This window comes from Diabrotica virgifera, chromosome 3 (assembly GCF_917563875.1).
Source record: "Diabrotica virgifera virgifera chromosome 3, PGI_DIABVI_V3a".
Taxonomy (NCBI): domain Eukaryota; kingdom Metazoa; phylum Arthropoda; class Insecta; order Coleoptera; family Chrysomelidae; genus Diabrotica; species Diabrotica virgifera.
In genome coordinates this window covers 248,977,619-248,998,333 of record NC_065445.1, presented here as the reverse complement: position 1 = coordinate 248,998,333, position 20,715 = coordinate 248,977,619, and the positions used below count along the sequence as shown (strand labels likewise).

The window sequence follows — 20,715 nt, the reverse complement described above, 5'->3', positions numbered from 1 at the left end:
ATCTGCTCAGCGCGGTAAAGTTCCAACGAGAATGGTTCCCTTCGTACTCCAATCAGAGTTAACATGTAAATCAAAAATGAATAACCATTTTGAATTTCGTTGCAACACGAAACTACAGCCGCATCATTATTTTAATTCATTCTCTCATCAGGAGACTTAACTAATAAGTTTCGAAACCGGTAGAGGTGCTTGCTGCACTATCTGATTGGACTAGAATAATGATGCAGCTGCAGTTTCGTGTTGCAACGAAACTGAAAATGGTTTTTTGATTTACATGCTAACTCTGATTGGAGTACGAAGGGAACCATTCTCGTTGGAACTTTACCGCGCTGAGCAGATGAGACGTGAATTATAAATTGTAAAATTCCCTCATCTTCCTTAGTCTCAGCATCCGTTATGGCTTGCAAATTTTAGAAGCCTCGGAGGTTTACCAGAGAAGGTTCCCATTGTTTTCAATCTGGTGGGATGTAGAGTAACTTTTGTTGTAGATTTTTATATCATTACAAAGGTAATTTTGCATTCTTTAAAAATGTGTGAAAATATACGGGCGTGTCTAAAGGATTAAGATTTTTTTTTCATTTCCGGTTCCACCGGAAGCCATATTGTGGGTAAAATTTATTGTTATAATAGACAATAAAGTACTATATATGTCAGCCAAATTTAAAATTTTACTTTCTATTACAGAGGAAGTTACGGGCACTCGAATATTTTTTTATAAAAAATACATAACTCCCCTCCTATGAGGAGTTAAGAAATCTGACTAATGTTATTCAATTTACCGATAGGATATTAAAAATATATGAAAAAATAAATAAATTCCTTGGAGCCATTTTTGAGAAAATCTAGTTCAAAGTAATGTCAAATTTTGACCCCTTAAATATAGGCAACCCATAACTTTTTCTGAAAAACGATAATATTATTGTTATATCCCCATCTTTAGGCTATATAAAAATTTTTTCAAATTAAATTTATCTTAAACAAGTTTTTAGATTGGTACGGAAATATGTCGGGTAGGCGGTCAGCCATGCTGGCCGCCATTTTGGATTTGGAAATGTCAAATTCCGTATTTCTATTTACCTATCGATGAGCTAACTTTGAGTTAAATTTCATTCGTTTCGGTCAAAATTTGCAAAAGTGGGCCGCAAATAACCCCCCTATTTCGGCCCCCCTTTGAAAGATTTTTTTCAAAAGCTTAGTTTCTCGACAAAATTCTCTTAAACTTACTCATACCGAATTTCATCGAAATCGGTCTAGTAGTTTGTGCTGGGCGGTGGCGACATGCGTACGTACATACGTACGTACATACTTCCGACATGTTTTTTTTATTTGCTTTATAGACTCAGGGGGACTCAAAACGTCGAAAAAAAGTGAAATCTGAAAATTTTTTTTTTCACGATCCTATAACTTTATCTATTATACTCATACTAAGTATGTAGTACGATAAAGTAAAAAAACTATAAAAGAAGGTATATTTTTCACATTCTGCGAATAGTTTAACTTTGTATAATAATTCCAGCCCTGAAAATCCAGCATTGTATTTTAAAGGGTAGTGACTTAGCCGCTTTTCCCCCTGTTCAATAGAAAAACAATTGCTTTATAGTAATTTTTTAATTCTCCGGATTAAAGAAAATAAAATAACATTCTGCTTATGTGGCGTTGTTATGACTGACCGTCTGATTGATACCGAAAAAGGAAGTTGTCGCGTCTCGATGTTTTGGACTTAGCTTGTTGTTTTCCTGTACCACGTGGACTTAGCTTATTTTTCTCGTGTTTGGGCATATATTTATGGGCTTTTTCTCGCGACTTGTCTTGTTATTGTCTTGTTTAAAGGTTTCAGAAAATGCAAACTGGAATTTTCTATAAGATGGAGTAAAAAATGCAATTTCTACAAAAATGGACTTAGCCGGTTTTCCCGTGTACCCTTCGCATGACATAAATTGATCGACACATTAAAATATTTTCGCTTTTTGAATAAAATAATACGATTAACTAAATCCCCTCTGAATGAAACCAAAAGTAAAGTTATGATAGAAGGTCATGTCTATGACAGCTTTAACATCACTAAAGGCCTACGAAAAGGTGACTCCTGTCTACTGTATTTTTCAATCTAATATTGAAAAGAATTTTAATTGAAAGCAATATTCACACTAAAGGCTCAATCTACCACCAAGGACATCAATGCGTAGTATACGCGGACGACCTTGCCCTAATAACAAGAAAATCAACAGAATTAAGAGAAATTTTTAAACAAACTCGAGAGAAAAGTCAGAGAGTACGGGCTGAAAGTAAATGAGGAGAAGACAAAGAATGTGGAGATGAGGGGAAATAATGAACAGTTAGGACAGTTTTGGAAAGTATCTAACCCAGACAGGAAATATCCCTAATAACACCAAACATTCCATGTATGTTCCTAGAATGTACACACATGACATTGAAAACATTCCTGGAATGTCCTCAAAAGCACAAGAATGTCCCCTAAATATCCCAGGAAAGTCCTCTATCAGCATTTTAAACATTCCCTGAATGTCTTATTGGTCCGGTTTACTTAGGTCCGGTTTCACCAACAACAAATAAATCAATGACTAGTTATTCGTCAAATAAAATTTGTTAGATGTTTATATTTTTATTTTGTTTCAATATAATTTTGATAATTTAAAGTTAAACTGGCAAACTTACTTTCTTATAGATATTTACAGCAAGATTAACTTTCCAATGTATCCGAAGAGTAATAACTTATTTGATAAATAAATAAAATAAGAAAAGGAAAATGTCAGTTTATTGGTCGAATAACTTTATTCATAGAATAAACTACTATTTGTCGTTGGTGAAACCGGCCAGAAAGGAAGTAAAAGTGCTGGAAGTCTAAATAAGATGCTAAGATCAAAGAAACTATCCAAAGTAGCAAAAAGAAGAATATATACAACAGTTATCTCACCAACGGTTCTTTATGCTAGCGAGACCTGGATCTTGGACAAAACGATAGAACTGAGGGTGGATAGATAAGAACGGAAAATACTCGGAAGAACGGAAGAATATATGGAGGTATAAAAGATAAGAATATCTGAAGAAGAACAAATAATGAAATAATGCAAATGTATGGACAACAAAACATTTCAAACATTGCGAAAGTAGTTATAATGCAGAAAGGAAGAGTCTCCGACGAATTAATAAATACTGAAGCCGGCACAAAAAGAAAAAAAACGACCTCGAAGAAAATGGATTGAATCGGTAAAGGAAGACGAGGTAGAGTCAAGACTACAAAACAGGAAAAATCTAGCACAAGATTGGATTATAACTTAGGCCGCACCTACATTGGATCCGATTTTCTCCGATCAGATCAGATCCGACGTCGGCCGACGTCGGAATAGAAAATAAACCCATAGTATTAAATGGGGGTGCCTACATTGGATCCGTTTTTCTCCGATCCGATCAGATCAGATCAGATCCGACGTCGGCCGACGTCGGAATAAAAAATAAACCCATAGTATTAAATGGGAGTGCCTACATTGGATCCGTTTTTCTCCGATCCGATATCGGCCGACGTCGGGAGTAGCTTCTCCTATTCTCATCGAGAAGTGTTTGGTTTCATTCCGATTGGTTGCAAGTTGAGTTGCAATTTTAGTTGCAAGTTGGCTGCAAGTTGGTTGCAAGTTGGTTGCAAGTTGGTTGCAAATTGGTTGCAAGTTGGTTGCAAGTTGGTTGCAAACTGGTTGCAAACTGGTTGCAAACTGGTTGCAAACTTGTTTCAAACTGGTTGCAAACTGGTTGCAAGTTGGGGGTTGCAAGCTAACGTGTTTAAATATATTCAATTCATCATCTCCTTAAATCGGAACTCATTGTCGGTGGTCGGTGGTCGGAAGATTACTGAACCAATGTAGGCACCCTCGCCGGAAAACCGGTCTGATCGGATCTGATCTGATCGGAGAAAGACGGATCCAATGTAGGCACCGCCTGTCGGATCGGATCGGATCTGATCTGATCGGAGAAAATCGGATCCAATGTAGGTGTGCACTTATTGTGATAAAATTCATTACCTCAATTTTCTAGCGTCTGTGAAAATCCAAGACTCAACTGCGTAGAACAATGTAGGGTAGATATTATAACATCGTAGTAACCTGACTTTTATAGGTATTGATAAATCGTGACATTTGAATAGCTTATCCATTTTTTTTAATGCAGATCTTACTTTCCATTGAATGGAATGGTCTCAATTTTCATTGTTCAACGGTTCAATTTTTATTCAATCTCTTAAAAGATTTTCTCAGAGCATATGAAGGGTCAGAAGGAAGAACGATGAATGTCTATCTGCAAGCATTTTTAGTAAAATGAGAACCAAAGTTACATATTCATTGTTTTCCCCCTTGCGTCCAATCTTGTGACGTGATTTTAAGATGATTATCATCTTTATTTCCCCTTGGCCATTCACAGGTTGATAGTACTCCTAAGCTAACAGATTGCACAAAAATCGCAAAATGACCAAAAATTGACATTCATCGTTTTTCCCTCTGACCCTCCATATGTTTTTTTTTATTTAATTTGATAAAAAAATGACCCTCCATATGTTAAACAGCAGAGATGATAGTATACATCCCTGTCGGACCCAACTTTTGATTTTGATATTATCAGATTCTCCTCCCTCTATACGGATCGATGATTGATTAAAGTAAAGACTGTTAATAATGTTTATTCCAATATTTCTCAATATCTCCATCAGCTACATTATCAATTTCGTGCTTCACTGTATCGCACGGTTCATAGTTGTCGAAGCATACATAGATATCGCATTTCACGTCTCTGCATCATTGAAATAGCATTTGTATGCTAAAGAGAGTAGATTTATATGCTCTCTCGTACCCACCGCATTCAGAAAACATTTAGATTCAGTTGCAATGCGAAGGCAAAACAATCTTACTTTTCAATTAGAATACGGAGTGCAGTCCAGTCCCTTGAATCGCGATTTTCGGCTCTTATTGGAGCCTTCATTGGAGCCTTTATTGAATAAAAATGATATACATTTTTATTTTATAGTCGTATTACTCCGTAGAGTAACTAAGTGCAGTTTTCCGTTGGAACTTTACCAGCTGCAGACGGGGGATGTGAATTGCATAGTGTAGAATTCCTTCCCTCTCGTCTTCACTGCATTATCCATTTGACTTGCAAATTGTAGAAGTCTTGGAGGTGTCACCAGGAAAGTGTACCAATAAGTTTTCAATTTAAAAATCTTTTAGTAATATTTTTAATATTTTCGATATTAATAATTTACTATTAGGATTGAAAACTACTTCATCTTTCAATGCCAGATGGCGCTAGCCACCTACTATCATCACTTCAGTTGCAATGGGTGGGAAAACCTCTCGATGCGAATCAGTTAAAATATGGAGAACAGTGCCTACGTTCCTTCCGATGAAGGCTCCAAGAAGAGCCGAAAATCGCGATTCAAGGGACTGAACTGCACTCCGTATTCTAATTGAAAAGTAAGATTGTTTTGCCTTCGCATTGCAACTGAATAAAAATGGTATACATTTTTATTTTATAGTCGTATTACTCCGTAGAGTAACTAGGTGCATTTTTTCGTTGGAACTTTACCAGCTGCAGACGGGGGATTTGAATTGCATAGTGTAGAATTCCTTCCCTCTCGTCTTCACTGCAGCATTCATTTGACTTGCAAATTGTAGAAGTCTTGGAGGTGTCACCAGGAAAGTGTACCAATAAGTTTTGAATTAAAAAATCTTTTAGTAATATTTTTAATATTTTCGATATTAATAATTTACTATTAGGATTGAAAACTACTTCATCTTTCAATGCCAGATGGCGCTAGCCACCTACTATCATCACTTCAGTTGCAATGGGTGGGAAAACCTCTCGATGCGAATCAGTTAAAATATGGAGAACGGTGCCTACGTTCCTTCCGATGAAGGCTCCAATAAGAGCCGAAAATCGCGATTCAAGTGACTGGACTGCACTCCGTATTCTAATTGAAAAGTAAGATTGTTTTGCCTTCGCATTGCAACTGAATAAAAATGGTATACATTTTTATTTTAAAAAATAAAACTACGTAGGGAATAATATAATTTACTCAAATAATGTACACATATATTTACAATACTTACTGGGATCATAATGTGTTTATTTTAAAATAATCTAATTCGAATAAAGCTGGTACCTAGTGAGATTATTTCAATATCATTTAATTTTATCTTGTTCAAAACTCCTATTTACGTATCCACCTTGTCCGTTTTCAGTTGATGAAGCTCCATAATTTTCGTTGTCAGTGTTCAGCTGTTCAGTTTCCTTTGCCCATGGCTGAAGTTCACCTGAGACGAAAATACCGTAGAATAATGCTCCGAAGAGGTAAATCGCCGATGACATGTAGAAAACGATTCGCCATTCGTCAACATTGGTCTGCAAAAAAAAAACATTTAATTATAAATCGTCTATATTTATTTGTGTTTTAATTTGATTTGCTAGTAGTAAACCAGTAGGACCAGATGATATTCCTGGGGAAGTAAGGAAAGCATTAGGAGAGACAGAAACAAGGTGGCTAGCAGGTTTATTTAATAGAATTATGGAAGTTGGACAAATGCCAGACGAATGGAGAAGCAGTATACTAGTACCTGTCTACAAAAACAAGGGAGATATACAACAATGTACAAACTGCAGGGCTATAAAACTGCTTAGCCACACCATGAAAATATGGGAAAGAGTAATTGCTAGACAGACACGTGAAGAGACCGAAATATCCGAGAATCAGTTTGGCTTTATGCAAGGCAGATCAACAACAGATGCAATTTCCATTATAAGGCAGTTAATGGAAAAACACAGGAGTAAAGAAACAAACGCTCACATGGTATTCATTGATCTTGAGAAACTATATGATAGAGTTCCTCGAGAGACTCTGTGGTGGGCACTCAATAAGAAAGGAGTCCCGGGTGAATATGTAAAGATTGTGAGGGATATGTATGAGGGAGTAACGACTAGTGTTAGGACAGGTGTGGGAGAGACTGATAAATTTCATGTGAAAGTAGCATTGCACCAAGGCTCGGTGCTTAATCCGTATTTATTCTTATTAGTTTTGGACCAGATAACAGCGAAACTACAGGGTAACATTCCATGGTGCTTAATGTATGCTGATAATGTCGTGTTAGTAGGAAATAGTGAAAGAGACTTAGAACAAAAACTGGAACAGTGGAGACAAGCTCTGGAGGAAAAAGGTTTAAAACTTAGTAGGACAAAGACAGAGTATTTGCAATGTTCATTTAAAGATGGAGTTACTACAAATAAAATGGTATCTTTGTATGGTGAACTGATTGTAAAAAGCAATAGTTTTAAGTACCTGGGATCGGTATTATAGAGTAATGGAGAAATAGATGGAAATGCATGCAGTAGAATTAGGGCTGGATGAATGAAGTGGAAGGAGGCGCGTGGTGGGTTGTGTGACAGGAAAATTCCAATGAAGTTCAAAAGAAAATTCTATAAAACAGCCACAAGACCGGCTATAATGTACGGAACTGAAAGTTGAGCAGTGAAAAAAAAAAGAGGAACAACGAATGCATGTGGCGGAAATGAGAATGCTTAGATGGATGAGTGGAGTGACAAAAAAGGATAAAATTAAAAATGAGTATATTAGGGGAAGTCTAGGTGTGGCAACAATTGATGCCAAAATGAGAGAGCATAGGTTGAGATGGTTTGGTCCTGTTCAACGTCGAGACGCTAATCACTCAATACGAAGAATTTCTGAAGTGCAGATTCCTGGAAGGAGTAGGAGAGGAAGACCAAAGAAGACGTGGGGGAGACGATTAGGCAGGACATGTTGGTAAAGGGGATTAATATTGATATGACCCAAGATATAATTGTATGGAGAAATGCAATTAGGGAAGCCGACCCTGCATAGGCATAAGGCAAAGAGAATGATGATTATGATGATTGTTAGTAGTAAATTGTAGCAACTCTGGAAAAGACTACTTCATAAATTTACTAGGATATGTAATACTGAATATGTGTAACATTATATGGAGCATTGGTTAATGGCTTAATGGATCATGAGAATGAACCTGTATCCCTATACTTAAAAAACTAACCGTGTGCAGCAATTATAGAATCATGGTCCTTATTTCTCATACAAGCAAAATCCTGCTACATACCTATATAATCAATGAACTACTAAATACCTTTCTACTTCTTAGACTTTCGATTCAGTAAAATGATATCCCTTCTGTACAAGAGTATAATTGAAAATATGGGAATACCTAACCACCTACTTACATTAAAGCATTAGAAAAAATAGATCCACATTTCTATGTTTGATCGATTTAAAGAAGGCATTTGACACTTAAAAGATGTAATATATCACTTATATAATTAATAGGTTCCACTGGATAGTATAAAAACAAATAAAAACATATATCAAAACAATAAGATGAAGTCAGAATAGATTAATAACTTACGGAACCTATAGATACAGGCAATAGAATAAGGCATTAACAAAATATATGAATCACTATATAAATCCTATATCCAACAAATTAAATGCAAAATCATGCGAAGACTACAGGACAGTTAGCCTAATGAGCCACTTACTTAAAACGTTTTTAAAATTGATACACATCAGAATACATAAAAAATGCAAAGAATAACAACTTATCATTGACACAATTTGGTTACCGCGATGCGTTAGCCACCCGAGAGGCTCTATTCACTTTTCAAGTGCATATGCAGAAGTGCAGGGATGTCAACTGTGATTTATAGGTATATTTGTTTTATAGACTACAAAAAAGCATGTGATAGAGTCAAAATGATAAGCTCATAACCAGATTGAAAGAAGTGGGCTTAAATGATGGAGACTTAAGAATCATATGTATATTTAATTTATATTACAACCAAACTGTCAACATTAAAATGGATGACCAGTTGATAGAGGCAGTCTCCATAGATAGAGGAGTGAGGCAAGGATGCATTCTGTCCCCGGTGTTATTTCATATGTACTCTGAATATATCTTCGATAAAATACTGGGATAACTAGAGGAAGGTATATTAGCTAATATACCTAGATAGGTCTAAACAACATAAGATATGCCGATGACGCACTAGTTTCTCCAGATAGCTTAAATGGTTTGCAAAGAATGATGTCGCGCATATCAGATATAAATAGAGAATATGGACTTGATCTCAATATGAAAAACAAAGTAGGTAGTCAGTAAGCGCGAAATATTAAATTCGCGGCTTTTGGTTTTTTGGTTAACCAACAACCAATCGATAGGGTGGACAGCTACATATACCTTGGTACCAACATAAACAACCAGTGAGACCACTCTTCTGGAATAAAACAACGCATAGGAAAAGCGAGATCAGCGTTCGTAACGATGAAATCTCTTTTCAAAAGACACGATTTACCACATTTTGACAACTTAACTATGTTATGAGTAAAGACCGGATTATATGTTTTTTGCATATCGATAACCATCAAAGATACAATCAAACGCTTCAGGATGTGGACGAATTATGATAATTAAAGGCGTTTGACACTAATTTAATTTTACATATTTAGAATATTTTCGGTTTTTTAACATATTTTGATGGTTTGAACATATTTTCGACCGTTTGACATATTTTGGCATATTTTGACATATTTTTGGCTGTAAATAACTTGACACAGTTAACCATGTAACAATGGTTAGGTTTATAAATGATGCATTCATGAACTTTTTCCTTCCCGACATTGTTCCAGCTAACAAAATCTTGCTATGGTTTCCGATGCTGCCTCATACATGGTCAAATCTGGCCAACAACTAAAAGTTTTATATTCCAATTTAATTCATGTGACGAGTTTGGCGCATGGTTTAGACAGAGTGGCGGAAGAAATTCGAAATTCATTTCCTACATTTAATAGTTTAATTAGCAACGTAAAGAAAATATTTTTAAAATCGCCTTTAAGGATTCAGGTATATAAAGAAAAATTACCAAATACTCCTTTGCCACCGGAGCCTATAATCACAAGTTGGGGAACATATTTAAAAGCTGCCTGTTTTTATGCGGTTACATTTTCTCCCTATAAAAGAACTAATTTTATGTTTTGAAGAAACTAATATTGGTGCGATTTCAAAATGCAAATCAATTTTAGAAAACAGATCACTGCACAATGAGCTTTGTTTTATTAAATCGAATTATGAATTTGTTTATAAAACCATCCTCAATCTTGAAACTGAATCGTTTCCACTACAAGAGTCCCTTAATTTAATTCAGAAATTTAAGGAAAACGCTGAAGAAGTTTCTGGAAAAATTGGACAATCAATAAATAAAAAATGGATTGAAACTTTACAGAAAAATAGTGATTTCAAATTATTATTACAGGTAGCAAACCAAATTATTTGTGGCGATTTTGATGTCAATACCAATTTAAATGCGGAGATTGTTAATGTTATAAAATTTGCTCCAATCACATCACTTGATGTTGAACAAAGATTTTCAACATACAAGTTACTACTAACGGATAGGCGACATAATTTTACTATTGAAAATATTTAAAAACATTTGATTGTGAATTGTTTTTATAAGAAGGAATAAAATGTAGAAACGTAAGTAATAGTAATAGGTACTAGATAGGTATACATTCGTATATTTAGGTTAATTTTGTCAATATATGTACTTACCGTTATTTAATAAAACTTTTATACATTTTTTAATGCACATTTTCTTGTTACTTTAAAATGTTTTTCACATATTCCCCATATTTGGAACATATTTTAAACTTTTAGGGAATATTTTCAACATATTTTACTCATATTTCAGACATATATATGCACATATTTCAGTCAAAACAGGAACATATAATCCGGTCTTTAGTTATGAGGAATGAACAAAGATATGGCTTGTTGTAACTGATTCTTCAGCACAATCTATTTGGAAAGAGGGGACCAGGGAGATGATCTTGGCTTCAAAACCTAAGCGAGTGGTTCAATACATCTACAAACCGGACTATTCCGAATAGCAGCAAGGAAAACTAGGCTAGCCCTGTTGATCACCAATACCCGGAACGGATAAGCACACTAAGAAAAAGCTACTTACCTAGTTATTACCTAGTAATTTTTATTACATTAAGCACTAAAATCTTTTAAATAACCAGTTCTTTTACAAAAATCACTGTGTAGTTTAAATATTGCTGATGTAGCCTCCAAAGATCTCTATAATCTGTATTTTTATTCAAAATATTCTCAAAACTTTTATCTATACACGCTTTTCTAGAAGTACCTACTACTATTATTTTTAATGCTCAAGCTACTGCTGTAGTTTTATATTACTTACTTCGTCTGTTACCAAATATCCAGTTAAAATAGGACTAACAATTCCAGGTATTGTCGCAAAGGTATTACCAAAACCCATAAGTATACTGGCATACTGAGGAGCTATGTCTAGATGATTAATACTGAAACAAATAAAAATTATACTTATACACAAGTCAAGCAGTCAATATTCATTCAGTAAAAGGAAGAAATGGTAATCACACAACAAGGGAAGAAGCTTCGAATAACTACTTTGTTACTGTAAGAAGCAGAAGATGGGAACAGACGAAAAACTCAAGGAAAAATAGCCAGTAGGGTGGTTCGAAAAAAACTTTTTTTTTTTATTTCAGATCGTTATAGTGCGCAAAAGTTGCCATTGGTATAGACTTGAAGAAAACACTAATTATTATTTTTTTATTAATTTGTCTTCCGGTCGCGCAATGCCATCGAAGTTAGCAAAAATTGTGAAAAACCTTAATTTTTCATATTTTTTTTAAACATGCCAGATGGTTTTAATTGCGTTCTTATACCATGAATTAACTACTAAAAGTATGTAAAATCAATATAAATGCACTTATTATACATTTGTTTCATATCTCCCGGTCGCGCAAAATAATACAAAATAAGTAAAATTAGTAGTTTTTGCAAAATTTCAAAGTTTGACTGTTTGGTACAATTTAATCATACGACTTATAGAGATGCTATAGTTTAATTCAATTACAATGATATATTTAAAATCCAAGCATATAAGATAAATTTTGATATTCAAGTGGAATTCGGTCGCGCAGCTTCGTCAAAAATAGCAGATTACCGAGAGGCGAGGCGAAAGTGACGAATGCCAGCGAAGCGCGCGCAGCCTCAAATTAATAAAGATACATGTAGAGATACCTCTACAATGGAGTATTTGTCTTCTCTATTACAACGAACTGCCATTCCACCACCTTTTCCAACACTTAGATGAAAATACAACAGGCCCAATAGGATATTCCGGACCAATTGGAAAGGCCCTACCTAGTTGTGAAAGACTACCACTTATTGATTTTAATCCTATTGATTATGAGATTCCAAAAGTTGACAAGCGTATTCTTAGCAAACACCTACCTAGGTGCTTGCTATAATATACTTGCTTGCTATAATAATTGTACTTGCTTGAGATATCAGAAGTCATCAAGTCAGGACATTGTTCAGAAAACTTTGTAGTGGGTACGTGATCCTAGCCCAACGTCACATTCAAGATGGCTTACTACTGCAAACCGAATTTTGCTTTTCTACATCAGCGTGTCCAACCCTTCTGAAAATCTGAGAGAGATTGTCACATCCATTCTCAAATGTTATAATATGCCTATGTGGTTTTCCACAAATTCACAGATGGGCCTAGACATGATTACAAAATCATTGAATCTTCAAGGTACTTACCAGAAGAGCTTCTTGCTAATCCCGTTTTACAACGGAATGCTTACTTTGCCCATCCAGAAAATTTACTTTGGGCTATGGTAACTGATAAAAGAAACCATATCCGAGATTTGGGCTTTAGGCGTATCATGAAGCAAAAGCAAGCAATATCTGAAAGTGACTCTATCAGAATCTTTAAACTACCAAACTTAAACTTTGAAGCTAAATAGTAAATTATCAAATGGAACACCAGTACACTGACTCCCCTCCACTGATAAGAACATTGACTAATGAAGAGATAAAACAGTATGTGAGCAATGACTTCAAGCCTGTTATGAGTATAGATACTTTCCCACGCCATACACAGGCAATTGAAAGATGCGTTAAGCTAGTGACTGAAGCTTCAAGTAAAGTGTGTGGACACAGTTCCAGAGACGGCTATATTAGAACCACATTATTGCACCGCTCAGCGATGCCAACTTTGACATTGGGCCAGGATCACGTACTACAAAGTCTTCTGAACAATGTCCTAACTTGACGACTTCTGATATCTCAAACAAGTACAATCGGTCCTTGCTATGAATACGCTTTTCAACTTTTTGAATCTCACAATCGATAAGATCAAAATCAACAACAACTGATATAGTCTGTTCGCTAAACTCAGACGCAACTTTCTAGATATTTTAGTCGGTAATTTTGCCAATTTTAGTAAAATTGGCAAAAAATAATTACTAAATAGTTAATAATCACTAAATAGTTAGTAATTTTGCCAATTTTTGTAAAATTGGCAAAAAACAAAAAATTACCGACTAAAATATCTAGCCAGTTGCGTCTGAGTTTAGCGAACCAACTATAGTCTTTCACAATCATGTAGGGCCTTTCCAATCGGTCCGGATATCCTATTGTGCCTGTTGTGTTTCCATCTAAGTGTTGAAAAAGGTGGCGGAATGGCAGTTCGTTCTAATGGAGAAGACAAAAACTCCATTGTAGAAGTCTTCCCACATGTATCTTTATTTGTGTCTGCGCGAGCTTCGCTGGCATTCGTCACTTTCGCCTCGCCTCTCGGTAGTCTGCTATTTTTGACGAAGCTGCGCGACCGAATTCCACTTGAATATCAAAATTTATCTTATATGCTTGGATTTTGAATATATTATTGTAATTGAATTAAACTATAGCATCTCTAAAAGTCGTATGATTAAATTGTACTAAACAGTCAAACTTTGAAATTTTGCAAAAACTACTAATTTTACTCATTTTGTATTATGTTGCGCGACCGGAAGATATGAAACAAATGTATAATAAGTGCATTTATATTGATTTTACATACTTTTAGTAGTTAATTCATAGTATAGGAAAGCAATTAAAACCATCTGGCCTGTTTAAAAAAAAATATGAAAAATTAAGGATTTTCACAATTTTTGCTAACTTCGATGGCATTGCGCGATCGGAAGACAAATTAATAAAAAAATAATAATTAGTGCTTTTTTCAAGTCTATACCAATGGCAACTTTTGCGCACTATAGCGATCTGAAATAAAACAAAAAGTTTTTTTTGAACCACCCTAATAGCCAGTGCTGGAAATGTGGTCGCCCTCATGAATTTGTAAGGGGTCCGACATTCGGTGAGGAACAATAGTGTTCTTCTTATAACTATTTCGAGAAAATGTGTAACAATGGGATCGTAAGAGAAGCTCAAGGGATTCAAGAAGTAGATATGGAGAGTGAATAGGAAGAGAATAGGAGGAATCGTTTGTATCTCATGGTTTCCAGAGAATCGCCTTTATTTCCGCCATATAAAGAGACGAAAAACGTTCGCCGACAACAGTGAGTAAATATGGCTCGACTTTCCCACTGACAAATAATTTTCCCTAGAGGTTTCTTACAAATAAAATAACTACCTCCCATGATGGGCTCTTACAAAAAACACAAAATGCTTATCTAATCACAAAAATATACATTTTACCCAGAAGACTCTTAATAGTATTATCTATTAAACTCAAAATACTTTTCACAATTTGTAATACGACTGCACTATACTCACTTTTATACGACTGATAATAAGTTAAGTAGAGGGGGACCGACTGCTGTGCCACGTATAATAAATTATAATAATAAAAGTAATAGCAGGGAAACATTCAGTCCGGTACGGAAGAAAAATGACGTAACTGCAAATTTTGACAATTCCTGTTTATTGCGCAATTAACTTCTAAAATACTATGTAAAGATGATACAAAAAGACTGAACTCTAAAAATGTGCTGAGCCACTATAGGGTAGTTACGTCGTTACTGAAATACGTAGTATGTTAGACCTTGTTTCAGATGCATAACGACGCAACTGTAGAAAGGATTGAAAATGGGACGATTAAATTAAGATAATGAAATTCGAACCAATATCGATGAAAATAAAAGCCATTGTTGTCAAAAAACAAACGCCAATGCTCCTGGACGATTACTCTTCATTTAATCCCTAGTTTAAATATTTAAAAATCGTTTTTGCTCTTCAGAAGAATTTTGCATTTTGCGGTTGCGTCAATCTTCTTCTGGATCGGCGAATTTGTCCTCCAACAACCTCTTGGGCCTTTTCTATATATGCTTAGGGTTTTAAGTTTTAAAGTGGGGAAAAAGGTCAAAGGAGGATACGCTACTGGTGATTGTTTACACACGTGTGAATTTGTGCTCCGTATTAAAAACTCGAAATACCGGGATAATACGGACTGATAAAATACGTACTAGTGATCATTGGCGAATTAAATACCCAAGAAGTGGATTGCAGGTGAGAATAGCCTAGAGAATAACTTATAAATATAATAATTACTAAAAAGACTTGAAATACAAATTTAGTTGATAGGCAACCAGTTTTACCAAAAGTGTCTGGATAGGTAACGAACCTCTGAAGAGCGAACCTCTGTGGACGTTATCTTACGCTAGACATATAGACAGCACACATTACAGCAGTGGCGTGCTGAGATAAGGGCAAATAAATCAGGATGAACATGACTAATGAAGAAATTATGCAATTTAAGGAAATTATCAAGGAATTAATAAACGAGACTACAGCTGAAATTATGAAAGATACGAAGGAACTGATTAACGAGGTAAAAGAAATGAATAAAATATACAGAGAAGAAATAAAACAGCTAAAAGAGGAAAATTTGAAGATAAAACAGGAAATGAAAGAATGGCGAGTTAAAATGATTAAAATTGAAGAAATAGAAGAAAGGCTAGAAGTAGCTGATAGGAAAGACAGAAAGAACAATATTATTATAAGTGGTCTGGAAATTCCAAATGCTACAGAAAAGGAAATGGAAGATAATGTAAAACATTTTTTCGAAAACCAGTTAAAGATAAAAATTTCTGTCCCAAAAATAAAGGAAATAAAGGAGAAGACATACCTGATTAAAGTAGAGAATTTTGCACAAAAATTGGAGATAATGAAAAACAAAGCTAAATTAACTAGGGGGAAATATAATCAAGTATATATAAATAACGACTTGACCCAAAACGAAAGAAAAATTCAACAAAAACTGAAGGAAATTGCAAAACAAAAAATAGAAGAAAGGAAAACAGTAAAAATTGGATACCAAAAACTTATAATCAATGGGCAGAAATGGACTTGGAATACAAAAAGCAGCGAATTGGAAAGGGATAATGCCAATACAAAAAACTGGACAAATTAACTGCAAGGAAAAGCAAGTGCAAGGACCATAAGGAAACGACAAGGCAAGAAATAGGTAATGACACTGGCAAACAGAATAAGAAAAATATTTGGAAACTAGCAACGTGGAATATCAGAGGACTAAATGGTAAAGAAACAGAATTGAGCTACGAGTTCGATAAAAACAAAATAGAAATATTAGGTATTACAGAAACAAAAAAGAAAGGAATTGGTGAAATATACCTAGAAGGCGGTCATTTGCTTATATATAGCGGGGTTCCACCGGAAAAGAGAGCAGCTGCAGGAGTAGGTACTATAATTAAAAAAGAAAAAGTAATAAATATACAGGACTGGAAAGGCTGGTCAGAAAGAATAGTCGCTCTTGAGATGAAAGATGAACAGGGAGAGCCACAGACAATAATTACGGCATATGGACCCGATGAAAATGAGAAAAAAGAAATCAAAGAAAAATTCTGGACAGACCTAAATATAGCAATAGAAAACAGTAAAGGGCGGATTTACGTCATTGGAGACTTCAACGGAAGAGTAGGAATCAAAGATGAGACAGTAACGGATGTAATTGGAAGGTACGGTGAAGAAGTGAGAAATGATAATGGAAAACGGTTAATAGAATTCTGCGTACTAAATAATTTAGTAGTAACAAACACACACTACCAACACAAAGACATACATAAATTTACTAGGCAAGGACCAAGAGAATCAGAAAAGTCAATAATTGATTACATACTAGTAGAATGCGACAATCGAAAGGTAATTCAAGACGTTAGAGTCAGAAGAGGACCAGAAATAAGTAGTGACCATTATTTGTTGGAAGCTAGAATAAAGAATAAAAACAAAAAACCCCAGGAATATACAAAAGAAAACAAAAGAAAAATTGAATACGAATCAATCAGAACTTACAAGCTCAGAAACAAAGAGATTGCCCTAAGATACAAAGAAATGGTTGATTTAGAAATAGCAGCTCTGGAAAATGCAAATGATAGTAACAACCTAGAACAAAAATGGCAATCATTTAAAAATATATTACTGGAAGCTGCGAAAAAAGTATGTGGCATTAGTAAAAGGAATGACAAGGTGAAACAAACAAACTGGTGGAATGCCGAAATAAAACAACAAGTGAAAACTAAGAAAAGACTTTGGAATAATTATTTAGGAAACAAAACAGTAAACAATTACAACAAATACAAAGAGGCAAGAACTGCAGTAAGAGATATGATAAAAACAGAAAAGGAAAAGAGTTGGCATCAATTTGGACAACAGCTGGAACACAATAGCAAAGAAAATCAAAAACTTTTTTATAGAACATTAAAATCTCTGAGAACAGACAAACCTAGTAAGGATATGAGAATTAAAAACAAAGAAGGAAAAATAATCACAGAAGAAAAAGAAATTATTGAAAGATGGCGACAACACTTCCAAGAATTATTAACTACCACAAAAGAGGATAGGAATAAAGAAAACAGTAACGCGACACGTAGTGAAGAACAGAGAACAAGCATCGAGATAACAATCGAAGATACAATAGAAGCAATAGGCAAACTTAAAAACGGAAAGGCACCTGGACACGACCATATACCACCGGAAATGCTGAAGTACATGGGAATGAAAGGCGTAAAACAATTAGCTGAAATATTCAAAGAAGCAAGCAAAAAAGAAACAATACCGAAGGACTGGGAGATAGGAGTAATAGTGCCGATATATAAGAAAGGAGACCACAAAGATTGTAACAACTATCGAGGAATTACACTGTTATGTTCTTCTCTCAAAGTCTATGAAACAGTACTAGAAAAAAAGCTGAGAAACATTACAGAAACAACTTTAAATGAAGCACAGAGTGGCTTTAGAAAGGGACGAGGAGTGCAAGACCATATTTTCACGGTAAAACAAATAATTGAAAAAACGTTACTGTCTAAAAAGAAAGCATATATGGCCTTCATAGACCTGGAAAAGGCATTCGACAGGGTGAAACGACAAACTGTGTGGGACAGCTTGATAAGAAGAGGGGTTGACGATAAACTAGTTGAAATCATCAAAAGTCTTTATAAGAGAAATAGGAACTACATAATACATAAAAACATGAAATCAACAGAATTCGAAACAACTGAAGGACTAAGGCAAGGAGGTGTCATGAGCCCAACCCTCTTCAACATCTTTATGGACGAAATCATGATAGAGTGCACACCACAACTAAAGAAATTGCATGTAGGGTACAGGAATCTCCATAGCGTAACCATTTCGGAATGTGCATTCGCAGATGATGTAGTAGTTATCTCAGAAAAAGAAGAAGACCTGCAAAATAACCTGCAAGCATGGAATCACGCATTATGTAAACAGGGTATGAAGATAAATACACATAAGACGAAGACCATGGTAATATCGCAAGAACCAGTCGTAATAAATATGCAAATTAATGAGGAGGCAATAGAACAAGTAAACCATTTCCAATACTTGGGCGTTACAATCGAAAATAATGGAAGGCAGGACAAAGATGTTGAAGAGAGGATAAGTAAAACATCAAAACTATTTCATGCAATAAAAAATAGCTTCTTAAACAAAAAGGAAATCACAAGAAAAACCAAACTAACTGTATTCAACACCATATATAGACCAGTGCTCACATACGGCTGTGAATCATGGATACTAACTAGAAAACTAAAAAGCAAGATACAAGCCCTAGAAATGAAGTATTTACGAAGAGTTAGAGGAGTGACAATGAGAGACAGAATAAGAAGCACAGATATACGCACATATCTTAAGACGAAATCTGTACTTGAGTATATTGAAGAAAAACAACTAAGTTGGTGGGGACACATGAAAAGAATGAAAGATAACATACCGGTGAAGAAAATATGGGAAGCCAGGATACAAAAGAAAAGAAGTAGAGGAAGACCTAGAGAAGATTGGGATACAGTAGTCGCTAAAATCATCCAAAGGAAGGGGAAAACAATAGCAGAAGCAAGCCGATTAGCATACAATAAGAAACAATGGTCAACATTTGTACACACGTGAAAGGATGTGCCAGTCCCGACACTGAAAAGTAAAAGGGACTCAAAAGACTATATATATATATATATATAAAAAGGTCAAAAATAGATTAATATTAGTATAGTAATGTTAAAATCATAATAAATTGTATGAATAGAAAAAATAATACGACAGAAAAGTAAGCCTAACGATTTGTTTTTATTGTATTCCTATGAGCATTCGAGAATCTGGTCAAGTTTGGAGCGCTGTAAAACCTAGATAAATAAATAGAATTAAGCACCTTTATAGTACAAATTGTTCGCTGAAAAACTCTGTACAAAATGGCTATAATGTTATTTTATTGTAAAATGAACTGGAAAAAAGTAAAAGTTATAACCTCCAAAAGGAATCTTGTTAAAAAATTTTTACTTATTTTTGTTTATATCTTTTTTGTTGGTCACTTGACGATAAAAAGTAATAAAAACAAAATTGTAGAACATTTAATTTGCTACATTTTATGTTTTATTAAATTTTCCGTAGGGTTGTCAGTTTACGAGATATAGCGCGAAACCCCTTTGCACCCCTTTTCCAAGATGGCGGCCGGAGGGAAAGGTTTTCAACCCCAAAGACTTGAAATTAAGCTTCTACTTATCCCCCCACATTTCAAAAAAATAAAATTGACTCTTCTTACAAATGCAAGGTATGGCCTAAAAAATGTAACATTTCAATGGACTACTATAAAAATCTTGAAATAAATTAGTCCAAATTGATGTAGAAGCTTAAACGGGGCATTCACGCTCTTATTTGTAGTACCACTAGTGGTACGACAAGAGAGAGAGAGTGATACTACTTTGTGGTCCCTCTAGTCGTACTACAACACCATTCACCACCCAACATTTTATCTTTCTAGCCGCCAAAAAAGGTCTTACCTTTCAGCCATCTGTTTTCACGGTGGTGTACACTAAAAAATGTATCCAGTAAAGTCTATGCAAAATATAATTCGGAGGATTTTGGTACATAAGTTGAGGTTTCATAATTATTAAGCATGCCATAAGTTTCGTTTCTCTATCATTTGTCTAGGGCTGATATGAACTAATTAATTTTTACGACTCTTGTAATTTTTACGACTTTTTAAGACGTAGGGTAGTTATATTCTATTTTAGTAAACTAAACTGGAGCTGGGATTTGCATTTAAAAATGAATAGTAAATTTGCATAAGATGCCAAAAGAAAATAGTTTTAGATTAATAAGAAACTGGTCTTTATTTACAGAAAGGAAAATGATTGGTCCCAACAAAAAGTAGATAATAAATAATCGTGTATTTTAATAAGGGTAATTTTGTGACAGTTTATTTTCTATTAAATATTTGCAAAATAGAAATGTTTGCGTAAAGAAACTTGTAGACATC

General features: G+C 34.7%; 1 protein-coding gene across 1 annotated transcript in view; it reads right to left on the bottom strand.

Moving 5' to 3' along the window:
- Positions 1-6,056: 6,056 nt before the first annotated feature.
- LOC126881670 (sialin-like) overlaps positions 6,057-20,715 on the bottom strand; it is a 104,845-nt gene continuing 90,186 nt past the window's right edge. The window contains exons 7-8 of the mRNA XM_050646062.1: positions 11,299-11,419; positions 6,057-6,402 (exon numbers count right to left, since the gene is read on the bottom strand). Of these exons, the coding sequence (XP_050502019.1) occupies positions 6,184-6,402; positions 11,299-11,419 (340 nt within the window). The 3' untranslated portion in view covers positions 6,057-6,183. The remainder of the gene's footprint in view (positions 6,403-11,298; positions 11,420-20,715) is intronic.